Source organism: Octopus bimaculoides, chromosome 9 (assembly GCF_046866305.1).
Source record: "Octopus bimaculoides isolate indiv1 chromosome 9, ASM4686630v1, whole genome shotgun sequence".
Lineage (NCBI taxonomy): Eukaryota > Metazoa > Mollusca > Cephalopoda > Octopoda > Octopodidae > Octopus > Octopus bimaculoides.
In genome coordinates, this window is record NC_142936.1 from 23,146,544 (window position 1) to 23,161,543 (window position 15,000).

General features: G+C 35.8%; 1 protein-coding gene across 18 annotated transcripts in view; it reads right to left on the reverse strand.

The window, feature by feature from the left end:
• The window catches only part of LOC106878206 (uncharacterized protein KIAA0825), a 189,652-nt gene that overhangs the window by 34,444 nt on the left and 140,208 nt on the right, over positions 1-15,000 (reverse strand). For all 18 annotated transcript variants that reach the window (XM_052970496.2, XM_052970494.2, XM_089357286.1 and 15 more), the window contains 6 exons: positions 14,959-15,000; positions 13,481-13,624; positions 11,444-11,562; positions 9,293-9,443; positions 1,804-1,994; positions 630-809 (listed from right to left, as the gene is read on the reverse strand). The exon at positions 14,959-15,000 is cut by the window's right edge and continues 191 nt beyond it. In XM_052970496.2, the coding sequence (XP_052826456.1) occupies positions 630-809; positions 1,804-1,994; positions 9,293-9,443; positions 11,444-11,562; positions 13,481-13,624; positions 14,959-15,000 (827 nt within the window). The remainder of the gene's footprint in view (positions 1-629; positions 810-1,803; positions 1,995-9,292; positions 9,444-11,443; positions 11,563-13,480; positions 13,625-14,958) is intronic.

Below are 15,000 nucleotides of genomic sequence, written 5' to 3' on the forward strand. Positions count from 1 at the left end.
AAATAATGAATGAAACCAAGATCACAGACATTGCCATACATGGAGATGTACAGGTGGATGATAAAGAACTGGAAAAAATTGAGAAGTACAAGCCACTAAAGGATGAGAATGCACGAAAGTGGGCAATGAAGAGAGTAACTGTCATCCCAGTAGTTGTAGGGCCATTGGGAGCATGAGGGTAGAATATGCTCATCAAACTGCTTTATTGGGGACAGCAAGGGTTTTGAGACTGGCACTTGGATGTTAAATATCAAAGAAGAAGATCGTGTGAGACCCTTGACAACAGGTTGTTGTCTGCTCTTATAGAACTAACCAGAGCAAGCGGAATCAAAAGCTCTAAGTGAAATAAATGTACAACAATAATAAAAATAATATTAATACCTTCTAATTTTGACACAAGGCTAGCAATTTCAAAGGAAGGAGAAAGTAGATTACACTGACCCCAATAGTTGACTGGTACTTTATTTTATCACTGCCAAAAAGGATGACAGGCAAAGTTGACCTCAGCATTGTCTGAACATAGAGTGTAAAGAATTCAAAGAAATGCCACCAAGCATTTTGCCCATGCGGTAACAATTCTGTTAAGTTGTCACCTTTAACTTAAACAAATGATAAAATAGAATACTTACTTATATAGGAGATCAACAGGGGAAGTAACAACAGCAAGAACAGATAGGAGGATTGAACAAAGGTTGTGTATGCTATAGTGAGGTTGTTGATTATATCCAGGTTCCAGGAGCTTGACACTTGAGTCACAAATGTACATCATTTGGTCAAACATGCAAAGTAATATTGTAATGATATCCATTCTGAAATAATTAGAAAGAAAAAATAACAATTATTTTCAATTAAACTTTGCATGAATTGCACAAAATTTCATGAGTCAAACTATTACACATAATACATAAAATGAGTAATATATAAATCCAGTATACACAACTGAAGTAGTATCTATCTGTGTATCATACAAAATATAGACACACCACTAAAAGAGAAGAAACTGCAGTTTTGCCTGAGATCTCTTACAGATGTGCTGTGTTAAAAACAAAACATATATTGGAGGCAGATGAAATTTCATCCCGGCAGTGGCTAGGGAGTAAGCCGGATGAATTTTGGCTTTCTTGGACCTTGGTAATGACAAGAACTTGCGGCCACATATATCATCTCTCTCTGACAGAAAACCAGCAATTTTGAGATAGGGGAGGTAATTATATTGACACCGTGGGTGATAGAATTATCTCCCCTGGAATTTGATTTAAAATGTTTTGCTTTTTTTCCACTCCGAGAAGATCACATTAGCAGAATTTTAACTCAGAACATAATAACTGGAACAGAAACTGCAAGGCATTTTATCCAATGTCCTAAAGATTCTGCCAATACATTACATGCAAAACAATTTATGTTTTGTAACGGTTTTATAGCTGATAAACCTTCAAATTCTGATAAGTCATAACTAGTCATTGGTAGACTGAAACTATACAAAAGCACAGCATATATACATATATAACGACATTATGCAGAAGTTTGCTTGTCTTTTTAAGATGTAACTTAGCAGTGCAACAAATAGATATCGTTATAATAAGTACCCTACTGAAATAAGATCTGAGCCAACAATGGTATTTCTATGCTGTTGTTCAACTTGCAAGAAATAGCAACCAATTTTCCCTCAATGTATTATGTCTGAAAGATAAAAGCAGGATGGTTGCAGAATGTCTTTGAACACAGGTCTGTTTGACCACAATGACCTTGAAGTTAAATGACTACAACTGCCAAATCATTTATCAAAAATGATGAAACTTATACCTGAATTGAATGACACGTCGAAAGCTTGGTTTTATACGTGTATATCTTCTTGTGAGCATTGCCAGAGATTCATAGAGAATATTGGTAAAAAGACTTTGAGCTAAATTTGGAGGACATATAGACCAAATGTCAGTCCGGACACCAGTCAAGTGTTGGTGCCACATCTGAATGGGGAAGGAACACCTTTCATTCTGTAGAAAAGAAACAAGAGACATTATTTAATTCAGGAAGAAAATGTTAAAGGCCGAAGTGAAAAGTACATAGTACAAGAATCAGAAAATAGGAGAATCTAACAATAATAATAATAATAATAATAATAACCCCAAAGGGATGAAAGGCAAAGTTGACCACAGCTGAATTTTAATTCAGAATGCAAAGCCAGAAGAAATGTCATGAAGCATTTTGTCCGGCATAATAGCAGTAACCCTTTCTACAATAGACACAAGGCCTAAAAATTTTTGCAGGAAGGGGATAGTTGATTACATTGACCCCAGCACTGAACTGGTACTTATTTTATTGACCCCAAAAGGATGAAAGGCAAAGGCGACCCCAGCAGCATTTGAACTCAGAACATAAAGACAGATGAAATGCTGCTAAATATTTTGCTTGGCATGCTAACAATTCTGCAAGCTCACCATCTTAAATGATAATAATAATAATAATAATAATAATAATAATAATAATAATAATAATAATAATGATGATGATGATGATTTCAAATTCTGGTACAAGACCAGCACTTTCAGGGGAAAAGTAAGTCAATTGTTTGACCCCAGTGTTCAACTGGCATTATTTTATCGACTCCAAAAGGATGAGAAGCAAGGCTGACCTCAGCAGAATTTAATAATAATAATGATGATGATGATGATAATTTTGGCGTAAAGCCACCAGTTTTAGAGGACATGGATAAGTCAACTACATCAACTCTTATACATGACTGTAACTTTATTCTCATGACCCTGAAAGGATTAAAGGCACACCTGACTTTAACAGCATTTGAACTCAGAACATAAAGTGCCAGAAGAAATGTTAAAAGGCATTTTTTTCTTGGCACTCTGGCAATTAATCCAATCCCCTGCCTTTATAACGATTTGTAATTTGAGCACAAGCCTAGCAGTTTTCAATGAAAATGTATAATCAATACCATTGTACCCTGCCATCTTCTTGGTTGGTGCTTTATTGTATCAATCCCAGAAGGACGAGAGGCAAAGTTGGCAACCGATACACGAAAATCTCAGACCTTGAGCCACTCTGGTACTTATACTAAATATTAACACATATATATATATAACCAATTATGTGGATAAACAAATTAGATACATTAAATACACAGAGTACAAACAACAGAGAAAATTAAAGTCATTTGTACTCTGTGTAAGCTGAACCTATTATAAATATCTAAATATTTAAACCTAAAAATTCGTCATCTGAATTTTGATATCTCTCATTTTGCATGTATACCTATACACATATTTTGTATTTCATACCCAAACTATTATAAATAATATATTTAATAGGTTTAATGTGTCTAATTTGTTTATCTGCATAACTGTGTCTATACCCTATTATAGTCTTTCTTTACCTTGTGGAATCAATCCCCTGTAAACACATCAGAGTCTAAGTTTGAATCTTTTGAGCACTACTAAGTGTCATCTATACAGAAAATCTCTAGGTCTCACCTGTGGACTATATATACTTTATATATATATATACATATACATATATACATATATATACATATATACATATACATACATAGTACTGCCTGACTGGCCTTCGTAGGATTTTCGAGCGAGATCGTTGCCAGTGCCCCTGGACTGGCTTGTGGCCGTTGCCAGTATCGCCTGACTGGCCTTCGTGCAGGTGACACGTAAAAGCACCTACTACACTCTCTGAGTGGTTGGTGTTAGGAAGGGCATCCAGCTGTAGAAACTCTGCCAAATTTAGATTGGAGCCTGGTGTTGCCATCCGGTTTCACCAGTCCTCAGTCAAATCGTCCAACCCATGCTAGCATGGAAAGCGGACGTTAAACGATGATGATGATGATGATGACATATACATATATATATGTATATACATATATACATACATACATATACATATATATATATATATATACATATATACATATATATATATATATATATATATATACATATATACATACATATAAATATATATATGTATATACATATATATACATACATACATACATATAAATATATATATGTATATACATATATATACATACATACATACATATAAATATATATATGTATATACATATATATACATACATACATATATATATGTATATACATATATGTATATACACATACACACATCATCCTCATATATTAATATCCATTTTCTATCCTGGGATGGATTGGACAGTTTGACAAGGTGTGACAAGTCACAAAGCTTCACTGAGATGCCAATGTCTGTTCTGGCACAGTTTCTATGACTTGACACCCTTCCTAATGACAACCGTTTTACAGAGAGTAATTAGTGCTTCAATTTTTTTTCCTTCTTCACAGCACTACTGCTGGTGCCAACACCAAGTAACTTGCAACACAATCCCCTCAATTGAGTGCTGAGAGAGGTAGTATGGAATGCTACAGGGAATGCAGGATTGGTGACAAAAGAAACTGATTCAAAGAAAAAGGGTAGCTGAGATCATAGAAAGGGATTATATAATTACAGAAGCTGAGTGTTGTAGTTAGAAGAATGATGGAGGGATGGGTGTTAGGAAGATGTGTTAGGGGGGAATGCTAACCGTATGAGTGTGTCTGTCTGTATATCTATCTATCTATCCATCTATCTATCTCTTTATATATATATATATATAAAATAATATTAGGGACAAAATCCAAAATTACAGGTAAAAACTCAATTAAAATCAATTTATAAAAAATTAAAATTAAATTTAATCGATTTAAATTTCCTTTCTATTTGAAAATTAGTTATGAAACACATGTAGTCATCTTATGATATTTACTTTGTTTTATATTATACTCATTTATTGTGCTTTTAATTATTAATTTTTCTATATGTGATAGTGGATTTTCATCGATGAGTTCTTGAAACTTGGTTATTTTCCCTAAAACTACATATACATATATATATATATATATATATATATATATATATATATAAAACTAAAAATAGTGTCTTTCCAAAGTAAAACTGTTGTGCTACACTTTGACAATTTTTGATATCTTGGCATCTGAAGCAGAAATAAATATTGCAAAAAAACGCATTTGCCCAAATTTGATCATACGACAGTTTAACATAATAGCAAAACTATATATAGTGTATAGGTTCAACATAGGTAGAATCAACAAAAAGTACTCCATCCAGTGAGTGATAAATATCAATTTAGTACACAACCAAAACAGCTACTAATAGTTTCATGCTGTTATGATATTTTAAGTAGGAATATTTATAAAATTCACCATAGATATCCAAGCATTTACCTTCTCTTTTTTTTTTTTTCTTTTTTCTCATTGTCTAGCATCCTTGTTTTTAGAGTATATATAATACTCTGAAAGATTCCTTGGACATACATGGCATATTTTATAAATGTGCCTAGTTAAAGTATCAAAAAAGAATCTTTTTCGATTGTGCAGTAAATTGATACACCCACTCCATTCTAACAAAACTGTCCGACAAACGGTAACGTGAAACTCTGAGTAACAGTTTTTGTGATATTTCTGCTGCTTTTTAATAAAGTATATATATATATATATATATATATATATAATATGAGGACAGAGGATATCAGGTTTTGATAGTACATCACAAATTTTTTTGCACTGGACCACCGTTAAGATACTGAGTATATACTATTATAGAAGATCATTCTTTATATGTGTGTGGGCACTCCGAGTGAAATATGATTAATTCTTATAGCAATATAAATTCAGCATCTTAATGCTTGGTGTGCAATGCAGAAACAAATGTGATCAGCTATTAAAGCCTGTTATCTTCCATCTTTATGTTATATTATTCTTATATTAATCTTATGTAAAGAGGAGTTCCACATGTATCTCCAGACCTGGAATATACTGTGGAATAACATGTGGTAGCCAAATAATAGCACAAGAGCTATTATGGTAAAAACCATTACAAGGTTTTTACCTGAATCATATTATATACATATAGATAGATAGATAGATAGATAGATAGATAGATAGATAGATAGATAGATAGATAGATAGATAGATAGATACATACATAGACAGACAGACAGATAGATATACACACCAATACACACATACACAGAGGAAAGAAAGGAAGGGAGGGTACTTTTTCAGTAATCTCTATCAGGTTTTGGCTGGGTGACTGTGCTCAGTAACATACCATCTTTGTTTTTTGCTTTTTTTTTTGTTTTTTTGTAATTTTTCTTTTCTCATCAGGCAAACCTTAATAAGAATTCTTCCAAAGTTATTCTTGTGAAATTCTCTCGCTGGTAAACAAAAACTGCACCGTACAAATAAGGAATGAAACATCAGCTTTGGCAAATTTCAGAGAAAAAGGAACAAGGTTTCAGGGGTGAAAAAAATGGATAATGACAAAGTTGTGCAGGGAAATAAATACAAAATAATAATAATAATAAAACAGTTGCATATGAAACAAATATAGATTTCTATCAATGAGGTACAAAACCAATTTTAGATATAGTTGCATGAACTGACTCCTAGAAGAGTAAAAGCACTTATAGTTTCAATCTCAAAGAGATAAAAGAACAAAGCCCCAACCCCAACTGGTTTCAACACGTTTGAAAGTCTCAACATAATAATATTACCAACTCTATAAAATACTTCCTAATGATGTTAAAATGTTGATTATTGTTAAGCTGTTAATTGCATATTCCACTGTGATGAATACAAAAACAGTTAATACTGACCGAACTATTCAGCTTTTGCTATTTATAATTACATTGTGATTTTTATGTATAAATTTTATACATGAAGCCACATGGCCAAGTGGTTTGGGTGTTGGTTACATGATCATAAGGTTGGACCAGGAAGTACATTATATCCTTGAGTAAGGCACATCATTTCATGTCCTTTCAGTTTACTCAGCTGAAAATGAGTACCAGCCAAATGCTGGAATAGCCCTCTTTGTCTCTGGCTGTCACATTCTCAATTTCAACTTGGTCAAAGGTGAGAGTCTATGTCTGCTTGCGACTATGATGACACCAAAACGATTAGCATATACATGGCATGGCTGTGTGGTGAGAAGCTTGCATCCCAACCACATGGTTCCAGGTCCTGTCCTATTGGTGGAACCCTAGGTGAGTGTCTTCTACTATAACTTTTAGCCTTTTGGGTGTACTCGGTAGATGGTAAAATTTTAATTAATTCGAATTATTGAATGCAAGAATGAGGAGATCTAATAACACTGAAACATGTCACTATACAAAGGCCACACTCACTTTCCACTCAAGTACTAAGACTGTTTCCCCACTCTCTCTTCCTATCTATCTTTCTATATCTCAATCTCTTTTGGAATCAACTACATTGACATGAAACCAGGAAAGAGGTTTTCACACCATGGCCTTAACAATCCATTCATCCTTTTACTACCATCTTATGAACTCAGGCAGACTCCCTACAACACAGCCATATTCAATTTTTAACCAATTTCTGCGTTATAGTTATCATCATCGTTTAACGTCCGCTTTCCATGCTAGCATGGGTTGGACGATTTGACTGAGGACTGGTGAAACCGGATGGCAACACCAGGCTCCAGTCTGATTTGGCAGAGTTTCTACAGCTGGATGCCCTTCCTAACGCCAACCACTCAGAGAGTGTATCTTCCTTGTATTTCTGGTCCAAAATTAATCAATAGTTTTGCTTTATTTTTATGAGGTAATTTTAATTCATAAAACCTTTTTTTTCAGTTTCTCCATAGGCACAAGCACAACTCAGTGAAAACAAAGTTTGCATGATTATATGATTATCACATGGTCATGAGTTCTAATTCACTGCATGGCACCTTAGACAAATATTTTCTGTTGTAGCCTTAGGCTAACCAACGGAAACTGCATGGAAATCCATCTTTCACTCACACACACATGCATTTATGTATTTCTTTCGCAAGATTCTTGATGTGAAAATGCATGTTGAAACATATTATACTTGGAGATGAGGTTTAATTGGCAAAAGATGACCACTCCCATGTATAACAATATATGTATATATAAATCAAATATAAATTCAAAAAAGGATAAAAATCTTTTACAAGAATTTTATCAGGAAGCTAGTGTGTAAAAAAATTCATAAGGGAAATTTCTATTCCCAAGAGTATAATTATTCGTTTATATTTATATAAGGGCATTACTACAGTGTGTGGCATTATTCTGTAGTAATGCCCTTATATCAATATAAATCAAATATAGGTGTATCAAATACCATGCAACATACATTCCTGATTTATTAAAATTATCTTCACCTCTAGATGTGTTACAATTACCAACAGACAACTGAAACCAGATCCATATAAGAAAGGAAAATTCTTGATTCTGGAGATTATCTCCCCTTCACATATGAGGCTGGTCTCAACTACCATTTGATAATTGTGACACATCCTCCATCCCTGTAGTATTCAGATTACTCTGTCAAATGTAATTCACATTGTTTTGATTTAAATCCTGCATTATCTCATAGATTGAAGATTTTGATTATCAAATTGTTCACTTTTAGAATGACATTCCAGGGCAAATGTAAGTCGCCACATTTGGCCATTTTGAACATTTTGTATATCTGAGCTGGATATGTCCTGTTTAAATACTAAAGGGATAATGACAGAGATGACTTTAATAAACCAAGAATTTATGTTGTATGGTATCTAACATACCTGTATTAGTTTTAGTTGTTTCAAATACATGTCACTGTTCACTCTTAGTTATTTTTCTTAACTCGTGTACATGTGTGAGTGTGTCAAACATAATGCTTAATGCTTATCTATGCACATTGATTTGAATTAAATCATGCCTTGAGATTGCAATGATGAAATTTATTTTTAGAATGATATTGTAGAACAGATATGAGAGACTGGATTTGGCCAGTTTCTGAATAAAAACAGGCAGAATATTTTGGCTGGATATGGCCTGTTTAAATGCTAAAAAGTTAAGCTGTTTGTTTCAAATTATATAGATTTCAATGAATTAGGAATGGGTATTTGAGTAGGGCAAAAAACAAATCCCAGCAAGATTTTGAACTGTGAATGTTGAGGGGCAAAATTAGATAGTCAGGCAGGTTTAGTTTGTTGTTCTATCAGTTTCTGTTCACTTGAGACTCTTTAACTAGTTACTAATAACACAAAGAAGATATATCGTAAATAATGAAGAAACTGTTACAAACAATGAAAAAATATAAATACAGAAGATGTCATAAATAAGGAGGAAAACACACCATAAATAATGAAGAAAATATAAACAACAAAAAAAAAAAAGATGTATCACAAATAACAATTAAGATACCTCATAAAACTCCTTCTCCTCAGCCCAGTGATAACTCTCAGCATCATAGAGAATGTTCGATAAGAGAATAGTGTGGACATGGCTAATCTTCTCCAGCAAGATATCAACAACTTCAACAAACTGTTCGTGTCGGGTGGCAAATGGTTTCTTCCTGATAATCACAACAAAATACAGAAATGGTAAGGATTTCATTAAAGTGGAACAAGGGTTCAAATTTGGGGGGAGAGGGTTGCCAATTAAGCCGACTCTAGTTGTTGGGTGGCATGTGTAAAGAAGTTTGGTTCCTAACCACATGGTTTCAGGTTCCGTCTCAGGGTATGACACCATAGGCAAGAGTCTTCTACTATAGTCCCTGGCCAACCAGACATCTTAAGCAAGAGTCTTCTACTATAGCCCCAGGCCAACCAAAATCTTGTGAATGGATTTGGTAGACAGAAACTGGAAGAAGCCTGTTGTATATATGTGTGCATGTGTGTACATATACATATATGTATTTATGCATATATGTCTGTGTTTATGTATGTGTGAGTGTGTACATGTTCATCTCTCCTTGCCTTGACATCACAAGATAGTCATAAATGAGTCTCACTGTCACACAAGCGGTGTCCTTTTCTAATGCTCTGTGAAGACATGTTTGACCATGGGAAATATCACCTTACTTGAAAGACAAGGAAGGGCTGGTGACAGGAAAGGCATTTAGATGTAGAAAATCTGCCTCTATAAATTCTGTCCAAACCCTGCAAGCCTGGAAAAGTGGATTGCAAAATGATGTTGATGATGATGATGAAAACAGTGATGTATGTATATATGTGTGAGCATGCACTTGTATATGTATGTGTATGTGTTTCCTTAGTGGAGGCGCAATGGCCCAGTGGTTAAGGCAGCAGACTCGCGGTCATAGGATCGCGGTTTTGATTCCCAGACCGGGTGTTGTGAGTGTTTATTGAGTGAAAACACCTAAAGCTCCATGAGACTCCGGCAGGGGATGGTGGCGAACCCTGCTGTACTCTTCCACCACAACTTTCTCTCACTCTTTCTTCCTGTTTCTGTTGTGCCTGTATTTCAAAGGGTCAGCCTTGTCATACTGTGTCACATTGAATATCCCCAAGAACTACGTTAAGGGTACACGTGTCTGTGGAGGGCTCAGCCACTTGCACATTAATTTCATGAGCAGGCTGTTCCGTTGATCGGAACAACTGGAACCCTCGACGTCGTAAGCGATGGAGTGCCAACAACAATGTGTTTCCTTTGTATTGCCATTACTTGATAGTTGTGAATGAGTGTCACTGGCATACAAGCAGCGGCATTCATTACCAATATTCTGTGAGAGCATGTCTGGCCATGGCGAAATATAACTTTGCTAGAAAAACAGGTGAAGGGCATCCAGCTGTAGGAAAATCTGCCTCAACAAATTTTGTCCAACCCATACAAGCATAGAAAAATGGTTGTTAAAACGATGATGATGATGGTGTGTGTGTATGAGTGTATATGTGAGAGAGAGAGAGAAAGAGAGAGAGAGAGAAAGAGAGAGAGAGAGAGAGAAAGAGAGAGAGAGAAAGAGAGAGAGAGAGAGAGAAAGAGAGAGAGAGAGAAAGAGAGAGAGAGAAAGAGAGAGAGAGAGAGAGAGAGAAGAGAGAGAGAGAAAGAGAGAGAGAGAAAGAGAAAGAGAGAGAGCGAGAGTTTTTTTTTTGTTGCTTTTGCAGACGCCCTTGACTCTGTCACCATCCAATTCCATTATTATGAATTTAAATCGAGAGCTAGAGTCATAGTGAATCTTTCATTAGCTAATTACACAACTATGGATGTCACCCTTATGGATGCATTGCAGTTATTCTTTTGATAGAGCTTCGTGATCCTGACCGTTGATCTTCAAGAATTTCTCCACTCAGCATCAATGCAAGAATTACCTTTGGCTCAGTTGAGCTCTTCTGCTACTTCTTCACAATCTGCCATGGTGCAGTCCCATGACTTTACTGTATCCCTGGCAGGGTATCTGATTGGGTGCTATGCTTTGCCAAAGGGCAGCCCGTAACTATGCAGGGCACAGTTATCACCCTGTGAAGTATTTTCAAAATACCCACAGGCCCCATGTATTCAAAAACTAAAACAAGAGAAAAATAAAATGGAACACTGAAAAATAAGAAAATTTACCCTTCTTCTTCTCCTAGCACCTCATTGAAAATGTTAAGATGATCTCGAACATAGACACAACTTGAGAGAGTCACCAACAAAAACTTGGCCGCAGCTTTCTTAGGTATATCTTGACTGATCTGTAAATAAAGAGAGAGGAAATGACACAACAGACCCTTAGACCTAGTTCCTCTGAACTATGACTGTCCGCTGTCTAGTGGAGTTTAAAATCAACCTGTAGCTATTTTTAGAACAGTATTCAAGACATACTAAAATTCAATAGGAATTAAACCCTCCATCCATGAAGATGTATGAAGAAATAGCAACAGTTACCATAACAACAGTTACCATAACAACAGTCCCATCACTTTTTGATCAGACCTCATATATACATATGCAAAAGGGTAAAGACCTCCTTCGGTCATAAATGACCATGGGATTTCACCTAGTAAGTTATGTTCCAAGGCACAAATCTGGGCAAGGTTGTTTATGGAAGGCCAGCAGTCGTCCATGCATACCAGCCTCCCCTCATCACACCACCAATGTTATCCAAATAAAAGGCAAAGGCCGATGCAGCTTGGCACCAGTGACATCACAATTCATTTCTACAGCTGAAATAAAGTGTCTTGCTCAAGAACACAGCACACAGCCCAGTCCAGAAATCGAACTCACTACCTCGTTATTGTGAGCCCAATGTGTTGAACACTGAGCTATGTGCCTTCAGATATATAAATACATATGCATGTACATAGATGTTTGCAAAGACATACAAACAAAAGTAAATCTCCACAAAAACATTAGCCACTACCCTAATGAATTCTAGATGTTGGTGAGACTTGAAATAGAACCCTTCAAAGACATGATTATCTGAGATAGTGGTTCTCAACTAGGGTCCACATGGCCCTTAGGGGTCATTGTAAGATTTTTCTGTTAAAATTTATGTACAGTATAAATTAGTTGGGCAAAGTTTAGAGAGCTCTTACCCCTGCTGGCGACAAAGGGACTCTCACTCAGAGTAAAAGGCAGACTGTATGACGCATGCGTATGAACAGCCATGCTGCATGGCAGTGAAACATGGGCTGTAACTGCTGAGGACATACGTAAGCTCGCAAGGAATGAAGCCAGTATGCTCCGTTGGATGTGTAATGTCAATGTGAATACCCGTCAGAGTGTAAGTATCTTGAGAGAAAAGCTGAACATTAGAAGCATCAGTTGTGGTGTGCAAGAGAGACAATTGCGCTGGTATGGACATGTGGTGAGAATGGATGAGGATAGCTGCATGAAAAAGTGCCACACCCTAACAGTTGAGGGAACCCGTGGAAGAGGTAGGCCCAGGAAGACCTGGGCTGAGGTGGTGAGGCAAGACCTTCGTACATTGGGCCTCACCGAGGCGATGACTACTGACCAAGACCTTTGGAAATGTGCTGTGCGTGAGAAGACCCGGCAAGCCAAGTAAGATCGTTGCCAGTGCCCCTGGACTGGCTCTTGTGCGGGTGGCACATGAGATGCACCATTTTGAGCGTGGCCGTTGCCAGTACCGCCTGACTGGCTCCCGTAGGATTTTCGAGTGAGATCGTTGCCAGTGCCCCTGGACTGGCTTGTGCGGGTGGCACATAAAAGACACCATTTCGAGCGTTGCCGTTTTCGTGCGGGTGACACGTAAAAGCACCCACTACACTCTCTGAGTGGTTGGCGTTAGGAAGGGCATCCAGCTGTAGAAACTCTGCCAAATTAGATTGGAGCCTGGTGTTGCCATCCGGTTTCACCAGTCCTCAGTCAAAGCGTCCAACCCATGCTAGCATGGAAAGCGGACATTAAACGATGATGATGATGATGATGACTCCAAGACAAAATATTTTAACAATTTTTTAATACAATTCCTAATAGCATCTAACTATAAAAATATAATGGGACTTTTTTAAGCATCAAATGTTTATTAGGGTCCAGTAGAGTAAAATAGAAATCAAAAGGGTCCATAGGGGCAAAAAAATGGTTGGGAAGCACTGATCTAAAACATCGGATAACAGAGAAAAGAAGAATCAAAAAGGGATAACTCACTGCAAGATAATGACCATGGATATTGCTGAAGAGTTGGTTGGCAGAATGGACAAATGCTGATTTAACTGGATGTAATATTCCACCATTACCAGCTTTGGCAAATGGCAGCAACATGTACAAATCTTCAATCACTTCATAAACACACTGGAAACATAAAAAGGAAACAAAACATAGAAGGAAGCAACATGGAGATTTCTAAATGAAAGTTAATGCAGATGATGATGATAGTGATGATGATGATAATTATCTTCATTCACATCATTCTTCATCTGTGAAACTCCCAAAATACACAAGTCTAATTCACGACTATTTCTCATATCTTTCTTATTCTTCTCTCATGAGTAGTTAACTATAAAAAAATTTAATTTTGGATGATTGAAGACTAAATTCCTCCCCCACCCCCACTGACCTAGTTTATAGTTGAATAGTTAACAATGAACCATCTGTTAAAGCAACTATTTCAGAAAAAAGGGAGCAAAAAAAATTTTTTTTTTTCACCAATCCATGGAAAAATGGATTTAAATACCAAATACAGGTATGGCAAAAAAAAAAACATCCCAGATTCACCATTTTTCATTTTACAACAGCAAACATATGGTGTTCAACAGTTCAAACAATGATGGTAACAGAAAAAAAAAATGGAAAAACTTTAGCTACATGAAGACAACATTATCATCTGTCTAAATTCACTAGCCATGAAATATATGGGTGATTTTTCTGCCACAGCTATACATTTATGTGAGAACACATTTTCATATTTTATACAGTAGTGTTGAAACCTTTAGCATTCAGATTACTCTATCAAATGTAAAGCTTATTTATTCACATTGTTTTGAATTAATTATGCATTATCTCATAGCTTTGATATTTCAATAACATGATTTTTTAGATTGACAGTGTGTGGTTGGCCTAGTTCTGTTCAGATTATTAATCTCAAAGCAGCACCTAAAAGTCCTCACGAAAAAAGCAAAAGTAAAATATAATATAATCTTTATGCTTTGTTGAAAATATTCATTGCATAAAATATTATGGGGATAAAAATAACACTCCATATAATTTTTTTTTTTTTTTTGTCATTGGCCAGTCAGTGTTATTTCCTATTTGTTTCTATCAAGAAATCAAAGGAAATGACAACTATTCTCTTCCAGCTTTGCTTTTGTGATCTGGACATCAATGTTTTGAAATTAACTTCTTTTCCATTACATTTCAAACAGATTCAGTACTGAGTTGCTGAAGCAGAAATATCGTTATAGCAAATATGCTGTTCAATGACAGATTTGCTTGTCAATTGCTTGACCTTAACCACTTGAGCATGTCCCTTAGTGGCTGACAATATGTGCATCTCTGATCATGACCTGAAGTAGTGGGGGAGATCTGACTTGAGCCTCATCTTGGTCAATTTAAATGTAAAAAGGGTTAAAAGGGAGAAGGAAAAATTAACCAAAGATAAAAATAATGACGTTTAAAATCTCACTTACTTTCGATACGACTCTAGGATAGTGATCAATGCATCCAGCCAA